At 44.3% G+C, this 12348-nt stretch overlaps 1 protein-coding gene across 2 annotated transcripts in view; it reads left to right on the top strand.

Annotated features, from left to right (window-relative positions):
- The first annotated feature begins 3762 nt into the window (after positions 1-3762).
- The window catches only part of PPP1R14C (protein phosphatase 1 regulatory inhibitor subunit 14C), a 57147-nt gene continuing 48561 nt past the window's right edge, over positions 3763-12348 (top strand). The window contains exon 1 of one of the 2 annotated variants that reach the window (XM_068151997.1): positions 3763-4195. In XM_068151997.1, coding sequence (XP_068008098.1) covers positions 3914-4195 — 282 coding nt within the window. In that variant the 5' untranslated portion in view covers positions 3763-3913. The remainder of the gene's footprint in view (positions 4196-12348) is intronic. The other variant, XM_068151988.1, reaches the window with a different exon arrangement.

Below are 12348 nucleotides of genomic sequence, written 5' to 3'. Positions count from 1 at the left end.
ACAAAGACCTTCTAGCATTGCAAACACGATGGTATCTGTGGCAGGAGATTCTGTGTCAGCTCCTTGCTCAAGTATTTTGGTAGGAAGCAAAGGAATACATGCAGGAAATGACTCATGATTCTGAATACATGTAAAGGCTAATGTGCATAAGGAAATAAAATCATCAACTGGTGTGTTCTTTGCAGTTTTAAACAATCCTGGGCTGCTGAAAATGTCCAGCTATGAGCCTTCCACTCGACTCTTGTTTCTTGAGCCCATTGTCATGTGAAGCAGAAACCACCAAAACTCCATACATGTGAAGCCGTTAAAGAGCAGATAAATAACAGGTACTGAACTAATGAATTTTCATGATACATACTGGTTTGTTTCAGAGTCCAGCAACTTCTTACTTCCAAAGTTATTCAGCAGAGGGTATGGAAACATCTTAAGAGATGCTATGAAACAATGGAAAGCCATAGAGAGGAGGCAAGCTTCAGGGGTCCTTCCTTTGAGCAGCCTCTAGGGAAGGAAAACTTGTGGAGAGCAGGATATAAAGGGGCTTTGATTTTGGCCAGTGTACTTCTATGACAGCATAAGGAAATTGGGATTTAAACTATTACTGAAGATAACAAGCCTAAACTTTAGTTCCTAAATAGCAAACTTGCCTAGAGAAGAACCTTTTAGCCACAGAAATGAGTAAACATTGACATTTGTGGCCAGCATTGACAGACACAATTGTTTAGGAAGAGAATATACCTGCTATTAAACAGGGTTACAAAAAGGGAACAGGTAATTAATGCTCAGGGCCTTGAACCCTCAAGGGTCATTGTGTAAGCCTCCTGAACAAAATAGTCCAGTTGGGTTTTGATATTTTATTTGACTGGAAAACAAGTTAGGACCATGTAATACATGCATGGGAAGTGGATACAGTTTCATATTGCTTATATTCACAAGAGATTCCCATGTGATCTGGGAAAGAAACGCAGGGAAGTGCATGTGATGTGTGTGTACCTCTGGCTTTGGTGTTTCCTAATTCATGTTGCCTGCTTTTTACTTATCCTGTCATTGATACAATCATAGAATCATTCATCTAGATTGGAAAAGACCCTTGAGGTCATCGGGTTCGACGATTAACCCTACTCTACCAGTAAACCGTATTGTGAGAGACCTGGACATCATCACACTGAGTGAGCACAATGTTTCAGTGATGTTGTATTTTATTTCCTATTGGGTTCAATTGATCAAACTTTAGCACTATGATTTTCATTTAGCAGGGAAGACCTCCACCTATGAAGCTTTATCTCTTATGCTCCAAATTCGTCCCTCAAAGTAGGTCTGAAACTGGGGCTGAAGGGTTGGGAAAGATTGTCCCTCTTTCTGCCACATTAACTCTTGTCTTTGTTATGGGTATAACCATTAATGGTTCTGTTGTAGTATAGAGAAGTATTTGCAAGGAAACTTTTCACTCCAAAAAATGCCCTCATACGCCTCCAACCAGTCAGGAGCAAAGTAGAGATTGTGCCCACACAGGGCTGCATTACTCATTCCCAGGATATTAGCAGATCTAAACGTTTTTGCTCAACTTTGACTTTTGAACAACTAGATCTTTCTTTCAAATGAAGCAAAATCATTGCAGAGAATATTCTTGGCAGCAGTTTTTGCCCTGGCTTCCTGAGGAATGCACTTGCTTTAAAAGCTGAATGAAAAAAAAAATGATAGTACATAAAACTGCCTTATGACAATGCTGGCAGTTCTACCAGTTTCTCATCCACCCACATTTACCAACCACTATGTATTATGTTAGAATTGTAACTTTGAAATGATAGCCTCTGAGGACATGCCTTTTAATCGCCTCCACCTCATTTTCTACTTTAAGAGTGTTGTGGAAATGCTATTTGAATAGCGGGTCCCAGTTTTAAAATGTCTGCAGTGATTATAATATCCTATTAATAATAGTCCCTTCAGCTGGGACTTTTGAGATTCTCACATTCAGAGTCAAGGAGAATATTTTAGCCATCTGTATGTACACTTCACATTTGCTACAACAGGAAAAAAAAATCTCAGTATTTTCTGGTCAGCTTAGGTCCAGTGTGGAACACCTTGCCATTTTTTCACTCCAGAAAATATCCTATTATGGTGACAGTTCAGGTATTTCTGCTTTATATCAAATGGAACAGCAAGTATGATGCTTGCTATGGCTTTAAAAACCTTCTTGTGCAATATGTACCTTCTTTTTGCATTTTGCAAGCAACTGAAAACAACACCAGTCTATAAAGATGAAAATGTTCCTGCTGTAAACAAGAAAGCTTGAGTTTTGTGGTTGAGAACGTCAGCGCCAGACTTCCAACATGACATGCAGAACTGACGACCCAAATTATAGGCCACTCCAAACACAAAACTTTAAAAGACAGCCGCTCCCTTCTTTCAAAAAACTCCTTTGTATCTTTTTGGTTTCTCTAAGAACAAGTTCTTAATGGTATTCTCCTATTGCATTTACCCAAGCCCAGACTGTTAAAAGCCAGGCAGGCAGCACTACCCAGCTGCAGCTGGAAGTCGAGATTTGCTTGGGTAATGGAAAAGAAGGCTGCCCAGGGTATCAGAGAAGTTTCTTGCACAGTCTCAAACTTGTGGGATGTGGCTTTTCTGTGCCTTCAAGTCTGCCTTCAAGTGTGAACTGCACTGATGCCTCGTTCCTTGGTATCTCTGAAAAGTACGGCACAGATAAAAATATTAACTTTATATGATTTGTTTTGGAGAACTAGTGCTTTTTTAGATGAAAATATGAACGCTATCATAGCATTTAAGACCAATAATAAGATTTTATCTCTTGGTCATTTTCGATTACGATTTCTTTAGTGGCACAACGTGAGCTTTACCTAAATAGCTTGATGAGGCTCAAATGCATAACGCTAGCCCCTGATTCAGTGGTGTATCAAATGCAAGGAACAGGAGAGGCTGAAATGCCACCACTACCACAAGAGCCTATCAAACAGCAGCAAGGACTCGACAGAAGTAGATACACCCAGGTAATTATGGCGAGCGATCCATTCCCTTTCCCCTCTGCCCCTTGGTCCCTTAAGACATCCTCCCGCAGGGCAGTCCCCACAGCCGTGCTCAAGCTTTCGGACATCGGGCGCCGCAGTCTTCAGGCTGCATAAGAAGGAGGTTAGTTAGTTTCTGCCCCTTGTCACAGGCAAACCTCTTTGCTAGCAAGGACAGCCCAGCGTCCTTAACCAGCACAACGTTAAGCTGGCTGCTGACTTGCAGTCACAGAGACATGTTGGTGCATGTGATGGACCACTGGTGATTCACTCCGTGCCTCCTGAGAATTCAAGCTGTTGATAACACTAATAATAACCGGTGTCTTTTAGAAAGATGGCCATCTCCAAGGGGCTAATCGTTACACTAACTGCTGATACCTCAAAATATTTGCCTTCTGTTTGGATTAACTGCCCTAAAATGATTCATCCTCTGCCCTTCTTCCCCCGTCGGAGCGCTCCTCAGAGCGCCCTGCTGCGGGTGCACGCCACTCCACACCAGGCGACGAGCAGCCGCCGGCGCCGCGCTGGCACCTGGTCGGCCCCAAGGCTCTGTCGCCGGCACCGTAGCTCCTTTGGGGTGCTGCCCGCCGCTGCGGGGCCGGAACACCGTGCCAGCGCAGAGGGGCAGGGGCAGGGGCAGGGGCAAGGGCAGACGCGGACCCGGGTGGGCAGGCGGGGCTCTGCCGTGCCACCCCTCGTCTGTCTCCGCCCCCGCCGGTTTGGATCCAGCCCTCCCGGCGGCGGGGCAGGCTGCGCCGCTGTGCCATGAGAGGCTTTAAACGGCAGGTGCGGGGGAGCGAGGCACACGCGCAACCGGCGGCTGCTGCGGCCCGGCGGTAGCGGCGGGCGGGCGCGCGCCTTTCGGCTCGGCGGGAGCCGCGGCGGAGCGGAGCATGTCGGTGGCGACCGGGGGCAGCGAGACGGCGGCAGCGGGCGGCGGCGGTGGCAACCGTGTTTTCTTTCAGAGCCCCCGAGGCGGCGGCGGGAGCGGTGGCTCCTCCGGCGGCGCCTCCCGGGAGGACTCAGTGTCGGCGCCGGCGGCGGTGGTGCAGGTCCAGCAGCGACGCCACCAGCAGGGGAAAGTGACGGTGAAATACGATCGGAAGGAGCTGAGGAAGCGGCTGGTGCTGGAGGAGTGGATCGTGGAGCAGCTGGGGCAGCTCTACGGCTGCGAGGTGCGGGGCTGGGGCCGGGGTGGCGGGCTCTCCGGCGCTGCTGCAGTCTCCCTGCCCGCTACTGCCTCCCTCGGCATCCTGCTCCCCCTTCGCGTCGCATTTCGGCTGCGGGCATAGGAGAGCTGTCATCGCCACCTCCAAATGACATTCCCGGCCCACCGCCCCCTCCTTGCCGCCGCCCTGAGCTCCGGCGGTGCCCCGCCGCGTGGAAGGGCTCCTCCTCAGAGGCCTGCCCTTCGGGGACTGGTGGCGGCTGCCGCCACGCAGCCGCGCACAGGGCGGCCGCTTTCCACCCGGGGAGTCCCGGCGGCTGCAGCAGGGTCTGGGGTACCGGTCAGCCCAGGGCCCCCTGGGCGGTGTTTGGCCCAGAGCTGCTGTCACTGTGTACCCCCGGGGCGGGGCGAGGCGAGGCGTGGAGGGACCTTCCCCGGACTGGCGGCTGTCCGTTCCCGTTAGATACGAGCTGGCCGTAGCAGCCGGAGGGGAGAGCGGTGTGCTGGAGGGGGGGAGGAAGAGGAGTGAGCCGTGTGGTGACTGTGCGGAGGCGGCAGTGAGGGAGGAAGAACTTAGGTCCCCGCTAGACCGTGGTTTTGTATTGCCCCGTCCTCCGGGAGCGGGTTGGATACTACCTAAAGCATTGCAATGAGCAGTAAGATCATTAGGAGGAGAATCGAAAATACTTGACGGTTGTATCACGTTCGTAGGTATGGAACCAGTTTTTCTGTTATTCCGGTTAAAAGTGTTATCGGAATGAAGTACAGGCAAATAGAAGGATTTTTCGAGATTATCCAGGGGAATAGTAACTATCTTCCATACAGAGATGGCAGTGTTGTAAATAAAAGGAACTACCAGTACTTGATTTTGTCAAAACTCCATTAGAAATGTAGACCTTCTAGTCCCCAGGGGGTCGTACCTCCTCCGGGTATTTGCTGTTGTCAAGGTTCAAAATGTTAAGTCTAAACAGGTTTGCACATACCTCTCGAATCAGTAGTGTAATTCACTTCTGTCGGAGACTTCTGAAGTGAGATTTGTTGAAACCACATGTGAATTTTGCAGCTAGCACCTCTGCAGCCTGTATCTCACCCCGGGGCTCCTTATTAAGGTGATGGCTGCAGAGGAAGTCAAGTGGGTGTAAGGGGCTGGATAGCAGGGCCTGAATATCTTGCACGTACATAATAGAAATGTTTCAAGAAACATCCTTTCACCTCAAAACCAGTTTATCAGCAAATTTGTCAGGAGGACTTGCCCTCATAAAATGTGTGTGACTAGTTAAACCACCTGAACTGTTCACACCTGTGAACTAAGGGAAGGAAAGATACAAAATGTGAACTGTAGTTAAAAATAAGCAGTTTTAACTCTTGCGTTTCTAGCCTCATGATTTGTTAGGCCACAGAGCCTGAAGGCTGCAAGGATTTTTTTTTTTGAGGTCAGAAGTATTTAAAACATGAAGCGATGATCTTGTCAGCATGAGCTGATAGTGTCGTTCATAGCTGGCCTACTGGAATTACTTTCTCTGGTTTGACTCATTCAAAAACACTAAGCCTGTTGAGATGGGCTGTGTGCTTTTGGCAAATTGGCATAGTTTTTCTGTATGTAACAAAGGCCCCAAATCAAGGTCCAGAGCAATTATTGCTACTCTAGCAAGCAAATTATTTGAGCACTATGAAGAGGAAAAAAGAAATTAATTCTTTTCCTGACTGTTGTTGCTGCCTCCAGCTGAAATAGGAGGGCCCTGCATTAAGATGGGTACCATATGCAGCTGCATAAAATGAACTTTTTTAATTATATGGTTTCTAGGTTGACATTTAGGGGAAAAAAAAATATTTGTCATAACAGATGAAAATGTTTTTAGCGTTGAAGGTTGAGGGGAAAATTGTTTCAGTCTTCTGCTCTTTGCTGTTACGTGTGAGCTCTAGCCAGTGTTGGCATGGATAACAGTAATGAAAAGGTCAAGGAATTAATATGCTATCAGAATAAACTTGAAGATGCATGATGAGTGTAGTGATTAAAGACAATAGTAGTATAATGTGAGACGGTTTGCTTGAATCTGCTGGAATTGCTTTTAGGCTTACAGATGTAGCTTTCAGTCTGAAATGTAATCACCTGTACAGACAGATAATAACCCTGTCTGAGGCAGGGGTGGTGGTGTTGGGAGTTGCTTGTTTTCTCTTCGGTGGAATATCTGCCATAGCTTCCTGATGCAATGACACAAGTTCTGAAACAGCCGTTGAAATGCTAATCCTGGAAGAGCTAACCAGCGACAGTGTTACATCTCTATTCTGATTCGGAGCTGTTTCTAAGGTGCAGTGTGCTCCATTCTTGGGAGGTGCAGAAATAAGTAGAGTGTGCTTGTGTGGTGCACTGAAAGTCTGCAAGAAAACCTGGGTGCCTGCTTTGGTTTTTTTTCTCCTTCCCCCCCCCCCCCCCCCCTTAAATAAAAGACTTCCTTTATTCAAAACTAAGCCTGTATCCATGGTCTGTCAAGTACTTGCAAGTTAAGTCAGCTATAAACCTGTCTTGGTTTGGTGACAAATTAGGAAGCAAGATTGGGAAATAAGGAGACAGATATATTTGTGTTCTTTTAGTGGATCTTGTCTGTAGTGGTACAAATTTAGTTTTAATAATTGGACACCAAGCAGGATAATGGAGTTGGGGGGAAGTGGTTTAGAAGGGCCTCTCCGAGACTATTCATGATACTGATGACAGATTTGAGATAGAAAAATCAGCTTTAGAAAGGTTACTTCCACAGGAAGGGGGGGGGGGGGGGGCTGCAAAAAGGCTATTTACAAAGGTCTGTAGTGACAGGATGAGGGGAAATGGTTTTAAATTAGAGAAGAGTAGATTTAAGCTGGACATTAGGAGGAAATTCTTTACTGTGAGGGTAGTGTAACACTGGAACAGGTTGCTCCTGGGGGTAGTTGAGGCCCCATCCTTGGAGATATTCAAGGTCAGGCTTGATAGAGCTCTGGACAACCTGATCTAATGGAGGATACCCCTGCTCTCTGCTCTAGTTGGACTAGATGACCTGTGGAGATCCCTTACAACCCAAACCACTCTATGATTCTGTGATGGAGGCTTTAGGGATAAAACTCAGTCTGAGTGGTAAAAGGTTACTAAGGTTGAGAACTTCAGTAAGACTAGAATCTTAAGCAGCATTCATTTGGCAACAGAACCTGTCAGGCTAACTTACTTAGGTCAAGTGCTCGAAGTCACTCTGTCTGTCTGCTCCTGGAGCTGCTTCATTAACAAACAAAAAAAAAACTTTGCAATCTGTTTGTTCTGATTTCTGTGGATAATGAAACAGGTTGTGGTCAGATACTAGCATATTGAAAATGTATTGCCTTAATTGCAGGACTTGCACTGACTTCAGTGTTGACCTTTATTAGGTATCATGGTTCTAAAAATAGCTTCTTCATAGATGCTTGTTTTGGACTAAGTTCATTGTGGGCTAAGAATTGCTAAACAAATGTTGCACAGAACAACTTACATCACTATTATTCATTCCCTAATGGTTTGTAACTTGTAATTCAGCATGAGAGTGATGGCAGCCTAGTTTTCCAGATGTATGATCCACTTTGTGTGTACCTGCCAGATTTGTGCAACTCTATAAATGAAAAATAAGAGGCCACTGGATTTATCCCAGAATCCATTCAGCTTTGAAGAGAAATGACTGTGCTCAGAAGTCTTGTCTGCCACAATTACACCATTTGCTATAAATGGCAGAATGCTGATGAAATAAGCACACAGATTTTGCACAGCATTAGTAAATTATGAAGAAAGATTTTGTTTGTGCTACGAGTTTGCTGCTGAGCGTTTTTTTTTTTTATTGTAGAGGCTTGATGTACCAATCAAGTGAGGTATTAAATTTTGTACTTTAGAAGTTCGATGTACAACTTCTACTATGAGGTATTTCTGAACTTAGTTGGATAATCAGCTGTTTTATTAATGTATGTCATGTATGAAATTAGTGCTTGTCAAAGAATATGATGTTGGTCTGGAAGTAACAGGGATTTATGTCCAAGATTATCCCCTTTTTTCCGGGGCAAAATACCCTGGAACTTAAAAATTAAGCTCCTCAGGTGTTTCCTGTAAGAGTACAAAGCTATGTCAGACTGGGAATTGTCATATGTAAGATTCCCTTCCATCTCCTGATACTGTAAAGAAAAGAGTGGCAAGAAGCGCTGAAATGGATAAGGGATTTCATGTTAGCAGGACAAATGTGACCATTAGCTCAAAAAGTTATTGGTGGGGTGTGGGAGAGAAGGGAGCAATTTAACTTGATCCTGCATGGACTGAGCTCTCTTCCCTTGAGTGCTCTTGACTGCACTGCTGGGGAACACCCTGTTTGGCTGTCTTCCTGAAGCTCCTGGGATATGCTGACAATAACAGCTTGTCCCTGATTTATAACATCAATGAGTCTCTCAGTCTTCACATGTTTCAATTTGAACTGGTTGGTGCTAGACAAGAGATGACAAAAGGAAGGCCCTGAATTAGGCTGGAGAGAGAGAGAGAGCATGGAAGTGAAAACTTCCTAGCCTGCCTTTTGCTCGCATGCTGCACAAATGTTTTGGCCATAGTGGTAAAGCTAGTGACTCAGTGTAAAATGTGGGTGGAAAGTTGGAAGGAAGGTGAGTTGTCTGTGTCAGGTTTTGTGAAAAGGATGAATTTTTGCAAGAGGGGTTCTAGTCACTTGACCTTCAGCTCTGGACAAATCATCTGTCTTGACTACAGTTGAAATTTTTTTTGGCTGTATTGAATCTAGGTGCAGACTAATGGGTATTGGTGGTCTACCAATAGCAGTGCTGGGAATATTGACACCTAGATGCCCTACAGGATATTGGTTCCTCTGTATGTGCATCCAAATGGTCATGTCTTGTAATTTGATTGGAAGTTTCTCTCTCCCTGATATCTGGGTCTGTATTTATGAGGCAGTGACTGTCTGCACGGTATGGACCACATTCTTCAGCCCACTTGCTCGTTGGGTCAGTGGTTCCCCACACCCTGCAGATCCTGCATCTGAGACAGTTACTATGGTTACCAGTGATTTGTTTTGCTCTGGGTTTAGAAGAATGCTAAATAAAATGGTGCAAGGACTTCAGGGGCAAACACTTCCCCCCCATACCCCAAACAGCCCATCCTTTTTAAACCAGCCTGGTCAGCATGATGCGTAGGCTGCCATATAGTGATGTGGACCTGATGGTACAAACAGGTACTACTTATTCCTTAGAGTAATGGTGAGGTAATGTTTAAAATTAATTACTCATTTGTCAGAAAGGCATTTAAGGAAATTGCTGAATAAAACAAACTTCTGCTGACTCTGAATAGACTTTCTCTAACTTGGACTAAGATCTCACAAATGGTAACTACATGTGGACTCCTTTCTAAATGTATCAAAAGTGCAAAGGGGCTCTGAAAATTAGAAGGGGTCACTCCTTAAAAGGATGCAAGTCAGTAGGAAGCATTTATTTCTTCAGGGAATTGAGTATTACGATCTAGGCACACTGGAATAAAGTACTTGGAGGTCTGTTACGTTTCTTAGAAATAGATTTGGATTGTTGGACAGTTGTTACAGATGTCAGATCTCCACACCGTACAGCAATGTGGACTTTTGGAGCACTGTCTTGAGGGTGGTGATGCTGCTTAACATAACTGTGTCAGCTGACAGGTTACTGTGATCAGAGACCTAGGAAGGACACAGGCAGTGCTGATGTAGCAAAGGCTTCATGTATCATGTGACAACCACAGAAAGGCATTTGAATTCCAAGAACAGAAAATAGGAAGCCAAAAATGGCCTATGAAATGCATATTGCTGTAAACCAACCTTTTCAAAACGAATGGTGCTTCTTCCAGAGAAGGAGGGGGCTTAAGTACCTGTGAGGGTGCCAAGCACCTGATGGTGGTGAGGCCGGAGTCTTTTGTTGGTAAATGGCTGCTTAAACTCTGGTCCTGGATTCTAAAGACTCCAGTGTAGTAGGAAATGTACCACTAGTAAGCTACTTTTCTCCTTTTCACATGTAAAACTTACACTACATCTCGAAGGAGTTTAAGACAATTATTTTTCTACTGCTTGGGCTTTCCTAGAATCTGGATGTTATTTTTGAATCAGGCATGATTCACTGCAATATAAATCTTCATCTTCCATCGGTTATTCCATAACACGTTTTTTGTGCTTTCCCCCTCTGTTCAAGATTCAGCTGGTCTGTCTCCTGAAGTGGTGGGTGTGGTGGTTTTATAATAAGACAAAGAAATAATTGATTGCTTGCATCACTTAAAATTTTATAGTTGTACTACTTATTAACAGTAGTTCCCAACCGTTATTGCTACAAAGGCTCTTCTGCCTTTAGGCACATTGCTTTGCATAGTCAGGGCTTGATTATCTAGGGTAGCAAGGGTGGGGAGAGGGTGGAAACAGAACATTGACACAGTGGAAAAAGTGAATTAAAAAAAGTAATTATGAACTGTGCTGAAGGGAGAAGTGGGGGAACCAGTCAATCTACCCTTTTCTCCCACTCAGTGTCATCAAACTCATCCACATTACTTTTGGACTTGAGTCTGGCTTGAATGCGTTTGTACTTGTAGCACAATTAAACTATGACATGGATTATCCATGGCTGAGAGCTGGTTATAGAATCCTAAGATCATAGAATTGTTTCAGTTTGAAAACCAAAACAGATGATTGAATCTAAGACGATAGAATCCAACTGCCATCCTGACACCATGTTCTTTGAAGATACTGGGCTGACTTGAGTACTCCTGGTCCTGTGTATTCTGACAGAGTGGGATCTCTCCCATTGTTCTCATAGCTTTACATTAGCTGATCTGAATTGGATGATGGAAGCAGACACCTGAAACAAATAACCCTGTTTAAATGAGAAGAGTATGTATTTCATGACATCTACTTCTTAAAAGGTGTAGGGAATGCTTCTAAATAGGTGCTATATCTAAATCAAAAGATGTTCTGCTTGAAGTAAGACTTCATTTTACAAGTGACTGTGATAGTTTAGGGTAGTTGAGACAAAATTAATTCTCTGTTGGTTCATTGCTTATTAAGACTTGCTCAACTCATGCTTGGATTCTCACAGTTCTGCCTTGAGATTAGCTTGTGTTCAGCCGCTGAAAATGTGCTGTACTTGGCCCCCAAACCAACTGAAAAATCCCTGAACAACTTTGTGGTGTATGTTACTGTACATAACAGGTGTAAAGTGGTGCTCTGAGTACAGGAAATGCTAATGAAAATAATATGCTATCCCATGTCTAGCCTGATTCAGTCCAAATTGTGGTCACCTTGTCTTTTGTTACCACAGGTGATAGAGCAGTAGTAATACCAATCTGTTCTAGCAGCCTCATGTCTGCCTGCAGTGTAAGAAAACTAAGTTATCTCTTTTTTGTTTTCTCTTTTTATTTCCCTTCCCTGTATCTAACTCCACAAACTTCTATTTGACAGTACAAATTGAGTAGGTTATACATGGCCATCCATCTGTGTCACTGCAAGTTTTGGCTGCCTGTCATAAAACACTGGCAATTTCTTTTGCTATCCCTACCATGTGACACGTGGAATTATGGGTGTCAAGATTTCTAGAAGCTATTAATTTTGGAGAAGGGAGGATAAAAATCTTTATTGCATGCAGTCCATGCAGAAGCAGTGTGACACAGTGAATCATTTGGGCAGAAGTACACACTGAAACAAATAAAATCTTCTTTGAAGTGATAGGTATTTAATTCTGAGGATCATATTTGAATAGCAGAATGTGGTATCTATTCTAGGAACCAGTGCAACATGGTATCTTTAACTGTTTTCAGGGAACACACAGATTACAGGCCCAGAAGTCATCTTGTATCTTTTGAATCCATGTGATGTTTATCAGTAGTGCAGATCTAGTAGATTTAAGCCTAGAGTAAAAGCATAACATGTACCGTAAGTCTTTTAATTATCAGAATGTTGGTAGCTTAATAAATTCAGTGTAATACTCTTCAGCATGTGGAGCAAAGCTAGTACAAAAGATAGGTTAAAGTGGCCTATTGGTAAGTAAATGGATAGCTTATGCAGTGGTGCTGCTCTACAAGTGGTATTTCCAGTAGTGATGGAGAAGAGTTCACCATTCTGAGTGTGCTGCCAACAAAGGGACCACATGCTTTGGTCCTGTGTTGGGTTT

The sequence above is a fragment of the Melanerpes formicivorus genome, unplaced genomic scaffold (assembly GCF_026170545.1).
Source record: "Melanerpes formicivorus ecotype bairdi unplaced genomic scaffold, bMelFor1.0.p_v2 SCAF_2, whole genome shotgun sequence".
NCBI classification, from domain to species: Eukaryota; Metazoa; Chordata; class Aves; order Piciformes; family Picidae; genus Melanerpes; species Melanerpes formicivorus.
This window is presented reverse-complemented; position numbering and strand designations above follow the sequence as displayed.